Raw genomic sequence first — 11,446 nt, forward strand, 5'->3', positions numbered from 1 at the left:
CCCAGATGAGCTCTGACTTCCATGTCATGACGAAGCTACATCATACTTTGGAAGGTCTTAAATTATATCATTAACTCTAAAATGATCCTACCTTTTCGTTCAGAAATATTATTGCTTGGCAAAGAGGTCGGTGAAAAAGAAAAATTTAAAGACTCCCATATTTATTGAAATTTTTTTCTAAAAAATATTGCTAAAAAGATCTGGAAACACAATAGATGCCTATCATTAGGGGAATGGTTAAACAAATTGTTTTACATGAATATAACGGAATAGTACTGTTAATAAATGAGTAATAAGATGAATACATAGAATGGGAAACTTTTATTTGAACTGATACACAATAAAATAAGAAGAATCAGAAAAAAACAGTATATACAATGATTGCAGCATTGTAAATGAAAAGACCAATAGCAACAAAACAATGCAAAATGCTATAAAATTATAGTGACCAAACTTGGTCCCAAAGAAAAAATATAAAAAGCCACCATATCCACTTCTTTTCAGAAGTATTGGACCTGAAGTTGTGGAACATTGAATATCATTTCAAAAAATGGAGAAAATATTTCAGCAAAACTAATCAACATATCAAAAAAGTATGACTTTTAAAATTCTTTGTAATAGATACATTTCTGGAAGTGAGAAGGGGGAGAAATATACTGGGAATGGAAAAGCACAGTGGCAAAAGATATCAATTAAAATTTGTTTAAAATAAATTATGTTGGTCACAAATTTCTAATATTATACTAGATTGTCTTTCACTAAAAAATACATTCTTGATGAAAGTGTTCAAATAAAGGTTGCACTTGTTTCAGGTGATTTTTACCAGTATTAAATCACTAGAGGGCAATGTTGTTCCACTTATGATGAGAATTAACAAGGCTTCATATTTAATCTATGATGGAATTCTTTGGCTCACTCTTTAGACAATCTATATACATCAGACAATTTATATACATCACCCTTCAGATTTCAAGGGTACCTGAGCAGAGTAGGAACTTGGGCAACGTTTTTTCTACTGCAATTATTTGGATCTCTGACTAGCTGTGTTTCCTGCCCCTACCTATTCTCAGGGGGCATCAGTAACTAGCACTGAGTTCCATTTAACCATTAAAAATCAATTAGGGCTTTTTTTAACCAAAAGGATATTTACATCAGAGATATAGCAAGTGCAAATATAGAAATACTTTTCCTAATACTTCTGGGGCATACTTGCTCTTCCATCACCTTGTTCTCTGGGTAGATTATACTCAGCTTCATTCTGTGGTTGTTTTCTATTGTTTGTCCTTCCTTTATGGAAAGAGCCATGACAACAGGGAGGTAATGCCATGGCATGCAGGTGAATTGAATTTAAGTGAGGAAAGACTGTGAAACCACGCTTTCTCCTCCAGAGGCATCTGGGTCTGATGGCCAGATATGGATCAGTATGATTGGAGATGACTCTGGCATTGGCACCACCAGTTCTCATGTGGGAGTGTTACATGATTGCTGGATAAATCATTCTACTGAGCTGAAATCCTAAAAATCACTTTTGAAAATCACATCTTGCTCCCTGGGACATTAGGGCTGAGATGTTCAATCTATACTTTGACTTGGATTGCCATTGTTTACTTACCCAACCTTTCACAGCTCTAAGGCTGGAGTCTCCACTCCCATTTCTGAACTCCCTGAGTAACTCACCGAGATCCCCTGAAACAAATGAGGCATAGAGAATATTAATCAATGTGAACAGCCTGTAGAATGCCATTAAGAAAAGGCTCATGTTCATGTTCACTTCTATTGCTGTTTTTCCCTGGCCCATTCCTTACACGTTTCTCCTAGAGGCAACTTTCTTCTTCCTCATGGAGAGATGCCATCTGAAGTGGTTTGATTATGTTACCAATGACATCCACATATTTTTAAAGTTGACCTTGGAAATTATCTCATTAGTGAAATTCAGCAAGCAATTTTAAAGCATATACTAATTTCCTAGACTTGTACAATACACAAAAGCACACAATAAAAAAGGAATTCATAATAACAATAATAGCCAATATTTATATACTACTTGAAGGTTTGTTAAGAATTTTATGAATACCATTTCATTTTCTCTTCAAAACAGTCTTGGGAGGTAGATGCTTTTATTATCCTCTCTTAACTGAAGCTGAGGCAAACAGGGTTAAGTGTTTTAGGTAATATAGCTAGTAAATGTCTGAGGCCACATTTGAACTCAGATTTTCTTGATTCCAGGTTCATTGCTCCATCCTCTGGGTCACCTAGCTGACTAACAATACACTAAATGGAATTAACTTATAGAACAAGTGCAGAATGTTGAATTTTTAAATTTATAGTTTCTCTTTCATAAATACTACTTTAAAATGAGATTTAAACTACTAATTTTTGCATATTATTAAAATCTTAGTAGTCTAATATAAATAAGTCCAATTTGTCTATGTGGGAAATTACATGCTTTACTAATTGCATTATAATGAATGCATTCTATTTCTTTAAAAGCTAACAGGGTCTAGTTAAAGAAAAAATCTGTAGAAAAAATGTTTAGACTCAAACTGTGGACTTTTAACAAAAATAATTTATTCAGGCCTATTATTTCTTATTGTATGAATCTCCCTGATTAAGAACCTCTTTTCACCAATACAGATTGTCACCTTCTCTTCAATTTGTAGTTTTAGAAAATTGCCTAAGGTACAAAGAGGTTAAGGAACTAGTCTAGGTTAACCCAGCAATACGTGCCAAAAGCAGGACTTGACTGACTAGCATAGAATAAATAATTAACAAAGGAATTTTAATATAACTGCTACAACTTCATTTTGGCCTTTTCAAATATATTGTTTTGTTAATAGCTTCTTAGAATATTCATAACAGAAGTTACTTAATATAGAGTAATAATATCACATAATACAAAGTTCTATATTTATGCACCTATTATTCATTTTAGACAATGACACCACATGTAGCCTATGTGTGATAATTCCTATTTATTCATGACTTAGCTTATATTGGTCTCCTCCCATAATTGGCTATTTTAGAAACAAGTAAATATATTCGGGGTTACATTATGCCAAAGAATTATGATTCTAAATTTTTCAAGCATTTTATTGGTTTGAATGGACTTAAGATGATGCAAAGAATTTTTTAACATCTGTCAGTATTTCTCCTTTTGGGCTCTTAGAGTGCCTCAGCAAACTCAGCTAATTGAAATTAATGATAATTCTCAGAAGTAGCAAAATGCTTCTATTATTACTATCAGGAGTAAAATAGAGACCCAGATCAATTATGTGACTTCTTTCAGGGCAAATAAATATTATATCATTGCCCAAGAATTCTTTTTGGTTTGATCAACCTATCCTGATATTGGACTTTCGTAGTACCATAGAATTTAGAACTGACAGGGACTTTAGAGATCATTAAGTTCTAAATTTTAATTGTACAGATAATAAAGTTCAGAAAGATGAAGAGACATGTTTGTAGAAGAAATAAGTGAAAAATCACTCACAGGGGAAGTATCAAAATAGTCCATGAATTGGACTCAAATCCAAAAGTTCATCAAAGAACTTTAAAAAAGAATTCAAAAACCAAAGAAGAAAGGAAGATTAAAAATAGAAAAAAGAAATGAGAGTCATTTAGGAAAATTCTGAAAAATTTACCAGAGAATTCAACACTTTTAAAAAGGAAACAGAAAAGGTAACTGAAGAAAATGAAACTCTAAAAATTAGAATTGAACAAATAGAAACCAGTGAATCTACAAGACTACAAGTTTCCATCAAACAAAATAAAAAGGCTGAAAAAAATTGAAGAAAATGTAAAGTACCTTTTAGGGAAAACAAATGACCTGGAAAATAGATCCAAGAGAGACAATCTGTGAATCACTGGACTACAAAAAAAGTCTAGGTCAAAAAAAAAAACCTGAAAAATACCATGCAGGAAATTATTAGGAAAAACTATCCAAATGTGCTAGAACAGGAAAACAATATAACTATTGAAAGAATCACAGAACTCCTCCAAAAAGAGATCCCAGGATAACAACTCCAAGGACTGTTATAGCCAAATTCCAGAACTCTCAAATAAAGGAGAGAATACAGCAAACATAAAAAAGAAAGCAATTCAAATACAAAGAAAACACAATCAAACTCACACAGGACCTATCAGCCTCAGTATTGAAGGACTGGAAGACCTGGAATACCATATATCAGAGGACAAAGGACCTGGTATTACAACCCAGAATTTACTACCCTGCAAAATTCAGCATATAGTATTGGGGAAAGGATGGATCTTCAATGAAACAGAGGTTTCCGGAATTTCCTGACATAAAGACAAGAACTGAACAGAAAATTCAGTTGCCAAATGTACCAGTTAAGAGTTGCATAAAAAGGTAAATGAAAAGGGGAAGGAAAAAAACAAAACAAAACAAAATAAAACAAATGTTGGTCAAGACCATCAAATTGTAAACAACCCTAAACAATTCTAATTCTTGCAAACTTTACTTCTCCTAGGATAATTAAGGATCAAATATAATTGAAGAGATTAGACTCAAAGGATAAGAGTAGAGTTGGGTCTTGTCTCTCTCCATTGAAGAGGTCCAAGATGACATCACTATATTTGAGACAAAAAGTTCTGATGAAAAGTAGGGGTATTAACTTTAAACTTAAGTGTCACATTATCCTTTGATTCACTTTAATTCTGCTATGCTGACAAAGCTTAGCACTTTGTCTGATGAGGGTATCATAAACTAGGTGGTCCTGAGTGAGAGTCTCTCATAACTTAGAATCATTATAAAGTTCTCCCAGGACTTAGAGTCCTTTAAGATTCTTGTAGTTAATTAAATCAGGGTTGGACTTAATCCATGCTTCATTTAACAAGGGGTTAAGTACCCTGGGTGGGGAGGGGAAAGGTAAAGTGTGAAAGAAAATAGGCCAGGGGAGTTGTACAAATAGTTCAAGAAATGATTTGGCTTTGGATGATACAATGGTTCATGAAGAGGATCGTGTGTCCTTGAAGGGTATTTGAAAAGAAGATAAGGTAAAAAATGATTATAATTATAATTTGTTGTAATTTGAAACAAAGCTGCTTATCAAACAATCAATATGTGGTGATACTTTGATAACAATATGAGCTTATCAAGCAATCAAATAATCAAACTGTAATTGATGATACCTGATTAATAGTACTTGAGTGATAAATAACACCAGGTGAAGAGGCACAAAGATTGATAATTTAGAGGGAAAGAAGAGAGAGTATGAACAGTGAGTAAATTCTATTCCATAGATTTGGCTCAGGGAGGGAATAAGATACATTCCCACTTGGGTTTAAAAAATCTATCCTAATCTACAGGGAAGGGGGATGAGGAAAGGGAAAGATAAAGGAAGAAGGGACCAATAAAAGGGAAGGCAAAGGTATAAGTGAAAAATAAACTGAAAGTTAAATATTTAAAGAACAGTTCAAGGGGAAAGGGAGTAAAATTTTGATGAGAAGGTATGAGGAAAGAAAAGAGAAAAATAAATGGAGAAAGATAGCACAGAGAGAAATACAGAATTAGTAATCAACTATAGATATGAATAGGATGAACTATCTCATAAAATGGATATGGAATAGCAGAATGGATTAAAAACCAGAATCCTACAATATGTTGTTTACAAGAAACACATTTGAAGCAGAGAGATTCATACAGGGTAAAGGTAAAAAGATGGAGCAAAATATATTATGCCTCAACTGAAATTAGAAAATCTAGGGAAGTGATCTTGATCTCAGATAAAGTAAAAGCAAAAATTGATCTCATTAAAAGGGATAAGGAAGGACACTACATCTTCTTAAAAGGCACCATTGGTAATGAAGCTATATTATTACTAAACATGTATGCACCTAGTGGTATAGCATCCACATTCCTAAAGGAAAAGCTGAATGAATTATAAGGTGACATAGCAAAACTTTAATAATGGGGGGCCTAAACCTCCCTCTCTCAGAACTAGATACATCTAACCACAAAATAAACAAGAAGGAAGTTAAGAAGATGAATGAAATCTTAGAAAACTTAGATATGATGGATGTCTGGGGAAAACTTAATGGGGACAGGAAAGAATATACCTTTTTCCCCAGAAGTACATGGCAACTATACCAAAATTGACCATGTGCTAGGGCATAAAAACCTTATAATCAAATGCAGAAAGGCAGAAATAATAAATGCATACTTCTCAGACCATGATGCAATAAAAATTACTTGTAATAAAGGGTCATAGAAGGATAAACCAAAAACTAATTGGAAACTAAATAACTTAATCTTAAATAATGGGTGGATTAAATAGCAAATAATAGAAATAAACAATAATTATGAACAAGAAAATGATACTAATGTGACATCATACCAAAATTTATGAGACGCAGCCAAGCCAGTTTTGAGGGAAAATTTTATCTTTAAATGCCTGTATGAATAAAATAGAGAAAGATGAGATCAATGAATTGGGTATGCAACTAAAGAAGCTAGAAAAAGAACAAATTAAATATCCTTGATTAAATACAAAATTAGAAATCCTGAAAATCAAGAGAGAAATTAATAAAATTGAAAAAAAAGAAAATTATTGATTTCATAAATAAGACTGAGTTGATTTTACTTAAAAAGTCAATAAAATAGACAACCCTTTGGTTAATCTGTTTTTTTAAAAAAGAAAGAAGACAAAGTATCAAAAACAAAAAGGATGAGTTAACCACCCAATGAGGAGGAAATTAAAGAGATAATTCGGAGCTACTTTGCCAAATTATGTGCTAATAAATTGGATAATTAGAGTGAAATGGATGAATATTTACAAAAATACAAACTGCCCATATTAACAAAAGAGGGAATGAAATACTTGAATGACCCCATTTCAGAAAAAGATATTAAAATAACTATCAATAAACTCCCTAAGAAAAAGTCTCCAGGTCCAGTGAATTCTACCAAAACAATTAAGGAACCATTAATTCCCATTCTACATAAACTATTTAAAAAATAAGGAGTTCTGCCAAATTCCTTTTATCATGCTAACATGATGCTGATCCCTAAACCAGGAAGAACCAAAACAAAGAAAAATTATAGACCAATCTCCCTAATGAATATTGATACAAAATTCTTAAATAAAATTTTAGCAATGAGACTAAAGCATGTTATTACTAGGATAATACTCCATGATCAGGTAGAATTTATACCAAGTAGGCAGAGATGTTTCAATGTTAGAAAAACATTCAACATAATTGAATATATCAATAGCAAAACCAACAGAAACCATATGATTATCTCGATTGATGCTGAAAAAGCCTTTGATAAAATATAACATCCATTTCTATTAAAAATATAAGAAAAGGGGTGGCTAGGTGGCACAGTGGATAGAGCACTGACCTTGGAGTCAGGAGTACCTGGGTTCAAATCTGGCCTCAGACACTTAATAAATATCTAGCTGTGTGGCCTTGGGCAATCCACATAACCCCATTTGCCTTGCAAAAACCTAAAAATAAAAAAAAATAAAGATACAAGAAAGTTTAGTAATAAACATAATAAATGGTATTTATATAAAACCATCAACAAATATTATATGTAACAGGAATAAACTCAGAACATTTCCAATAAAACCAGGGGTAAAACATGGATGCCCATTCTCACCATTACTATTCAATATAGTATTAGAAATGCTAGCTTTAGCAATAAGAGAAGAAAAAGAAATTGAAGGAATCAGAATTGGCAAGGAGGAAACAAAACTTTCACTCTTTGCAGATGATCTGGTGGTATATTTAGAGAGCCTGAGAAAATCATCTAAAAAACTCCCTGAAACAATTAAGATATTCAGCAAAATATCAGGATATAAACTAAACCCACATAAATCATCAGTATTTCTATATTTGAATGACAAAACCCAAGAGCAAGAGATAGAAAGAGAAATTCCATTTAAAATAAATATAGACCCCATTAAATACTTGGAAATCTACCTCCCAAGACAAACCCAGAAACTGTATGAATACAATTAAAAAGCACTTCTCACCCAAATAAAGTTGGATCTAAATAATTGAAAAAATGTCACTTGCTGATGGTTAGGTCAAACTAATAAAATAAAAATCACAATTCAATCCAAATTGAAATACTTATTAGTGCCATACCATTCAAATTACCAAATAACTATTTTACCGAGCTAGAAAAAAATCATATCAAAATTCATCTGGAGCAACCAAAGGTCAAGAATAGCAAGGGAGCTGATGAAAAAAATGTAAAGTAAGATGGCCGAGCTCTACCAAACCTAAAACTACCATAAAGCAGAGCAACAAAATGTCAAGAATAGCAAGGGAACTGATAAAAAAAATGTAAAGGAAGATGGTCTAACTCTACCAGATCTAAAATTGCTATAATGCGGCAGTCCTCAAAAGTGGTTACTGGAACTGGTTAGAATAATGGATCAGTGGATTAGGATAGGTTCAAAAGAAACCACAGTAAATTACTATAGCAATCAACTGTTTGACAAACCCAAAGAAATCAGTTTCTGGGATAAGAAATCACCATTTGACAAAAATTGTTGGGAAAACTGGAAAATAATAAGGTAAAAACTAGACATAGACCCATATCTCACAACCTTTACCAAAATAAGGTCAAAAATAAGTACAAGATTTAGATAATAAAGGGCAAAAATATAGATAAATTAATAGACCAAGAAATATTCTTTCAGATCTATGGAAAGGGGACAAATTTATGACCAAACAAGAAATAAAGTACATTATAAACATTATAAAGCAAAATGAATGATTTTTGACTATATTAAATTAAAAAGTTTTTTCACTAATAAAATCAAGGCTACCAAAACTAGAAAGAAAGCAGAAAACTGGGAAACAATCTTTACAACTAGGAATTCTGATGATTTCCAAAAAATATAGAAAATCACATCAAATTTATAAGATTACAAGTCATTCCCCAAGTAACAAATGGTCAAAGGATATGAAGACAGTTTTCAAATGAAGAAATTAAAGTTATATATATATATATATATATATATATATATATATAATCATATGTAAAAAAATGGCTCCAAATCATTATTGACTAGAGAAATGCAAATTAAAGCAATTAGGAGGTATCACCTGACATCTATCAGATTGGCTAAGATGAGAAAAAGGGAAAATGCTCAATGTTGGAGAGGTTATGGGAGGTTTGGGACATTGATGCATTGCTGGTGGAGTTGTGAACGAATCCCACCTTTCAGGAGAGCAATGTGGAGTAATGACAATGTTCATTCCCTTTGACCCAGCAATTCCAATTCTAGGCCTATATCCAGAAGAAATCATAAAAATTGGGAAAAATCCTACTTGTTCCAAAATATTCATAGCAGCTCTTTTTGTAGTGGCAAAGAACTGGAAACTGAGGGGATGCCCATCTATTGGGGAATGACTAAACAAGGTTTGGTACATGAATACTATGGAATTTTATTGTTCTATAAAAAAACCATAAATGGTTCGGACTCGAGAGAAGCATGGAATGAATTACAGGATCTGATGCAGAGCAGAGGGAGCAGAACCAAGAGAACAATGTACACATTAATAACAACATTGTGAGAAGATCAACCTTAACAGAAGCAGCTCCCTTTGGCAGTCCAGAAAGCTGGTACAATCGTATTAGACCTGCTATGGACAATGTGATCCCCATCCAGAGGAAGAAAAATAAAACAAAAAAAACCCCTTCAGAATTTGATGAACACTATAAAAATTATCTCTTATGTATTTCTTTTCCTTAATACTAATTCCTCATACTGAAAATGATGAATCTGTAAACATATTTATCAAAAATATGTAGGTACAATGTTAACTTGACTGTTGGCTGCTGAGGGGTAGGGGGTGGGAAGGGAGTGTGGAAGGAAATAACTAAAAATATACATTTGCATATGGGTGAATGTTGAAAAAAAAGATGAAGAGACCTGTCCTTAATATCATATATATATATATATATATATATATATATATATATATATATATATATATATATATACATATTAGGTATATTATAATAAAAGAATATTTTGTTATTACAGTTTGTGCTGTCAAAGAAGTGACAGAAAATGAAATGATTTTTAAAACCTCAGGATCCTAAATAAGTCAGCTTGACATGATTCTTTATCATTTGATTCCTGGGATTCCTAAAGAATGAGCCAATTTTGAATATCTTTCAGGCCACATAGATGAACGGACTGTCTGTAATGGAATTGCACCTGGAAAAGACGTAGACGGATTTCATATTGTCAACGTTGGACGACTATGTCTGGATCAGCATTCTATGATACCAGCCACTGCCTGTGCTGTTTGGGAAATAATAAAAAGAACAGGTGGGTAAGAAATCATATGAGAAGGATGGGTACCAAATACTAAACTGTTAATTGATTTATCACTTCTGACACCTTCCATTCACATAATAGATACTCAATAGATATTGACTAAATCAATAGGTAGGTCCTAATATATGATCGACAGATTGCTGGTCTTGACAATGTCATAATCATGAGAAATGGGGGGAAATGGGAAGGTATCAAGAGTGTTTATGTGAAAGATATTTAAAATATTTTCACAGATTGATTAAGTTTATCAGTCTGGTGGCTGCTATCCATACCTTCTCATCCTGTGTGACTCTTGTCCATGTCCCACCATTGTTCTGTATCATATTTTATGTTAGAAATCTAATTCTAAATCTTTTTTGTGGATATAAGAAGGCCATGGACTATCCACTAATAAAAGCATTTCTAGTTCTTTCTCAAACGTTTATCAATTAAGAGTTTCTTAACTTGCTGGTTCATAAATTTATTATTTCTTTCAAAAATGTTTTGATAACTATTGTACTATATTTCAATAATAACAAGTATTTCATTTTATGTATTTAAAAACATTATTTTGAGTAGATAGATTTCTCCTAACTTTTATAGGGCCAAAGGCACAAAAAAGATTATAAGCCCAGAATCAATTCTTTTATACACATGCTAAATAGTCTTACAAAGATTTTTATTGAGATAAGAAAGTAGGCATATGGATTGACAATTACTGACATTTTATTTATTACGTTTTATGAGACTTGTTTTTTCAAGTTTTTTGGTATCTTCTCCTCTTTCAGACATCAAGAGAATAGATCCCTTAAAACCCTTAAAGTTTTGTTGCCTTCATTGGCAAGAATTCTCTGGATACTTTTCTAGCCCAAGTGCTCTTTCTACATTTCTTATTTTAGTGTCCTGCAAGTACTGTTAGAGCACAAATACTATAAGTCAAGCATCATTGATAGAGGAATAGTTTGTTATAGAAATCTTGAAGGATCTTTCCCATATTTCATCTATTTGTCCTCATACCACAAACTTTCTGCAAATTCATGATATAATACTACTTATAATCTTCTGCCATACCCTTCCAATATATTTTATTCAAAAATTTATGTACTATAACTGGTTTGCCCTTGGCTGCCATGTATTTCTAT

General features: G+C 32.3%; 1 protein-coding gene across 3 annotated transcripts in view; it reads left to right on the forward strand.

Annotated features, from left to right (window-relative positions):
• Nucleotides 1-11,446, forward strand: part of MTHFD2L (methylenetetrahydrofolate dehydrogenase (NADP+ dependent) 2 like) — a 134,827-nt gene that overhangs the window by 36,753 nt on the left and 86,628 nt on the right. For all 3 annotated transcript variants that reach the window (XR_012476866.1, XM_074228451.1, XM_074228452.1), the window contains exon 4: nucleotides 10,164-10,316. Coding sequence is in view for 2 of the 3 variants with exons in the window: in XM_074228451.1 (XP_074084552.1) it covers nucleotides 10,164-10,316 (153 nt within the window). In the remaining variant the exon portion in view is untranslated. The remainder of the gene's footprint in view (nucleotides 1-10,163; nucleotides 10,317-11,446) is intronic.

Source organism: Macrotis lagotis, chromosome 3, assembly GCF_037893015.1.
Source record: "Macrotis lagotis isolate mMagLag1 chromosome 3, bilby.v1.9.chrom.fasta, whole genome shotgun sequence".
NCBI lineage: Eukaryota > Metazoa > Chordata > Mammalia > Peramelemorphia > Peramelidae > Macrotis > Macrotis lagotis.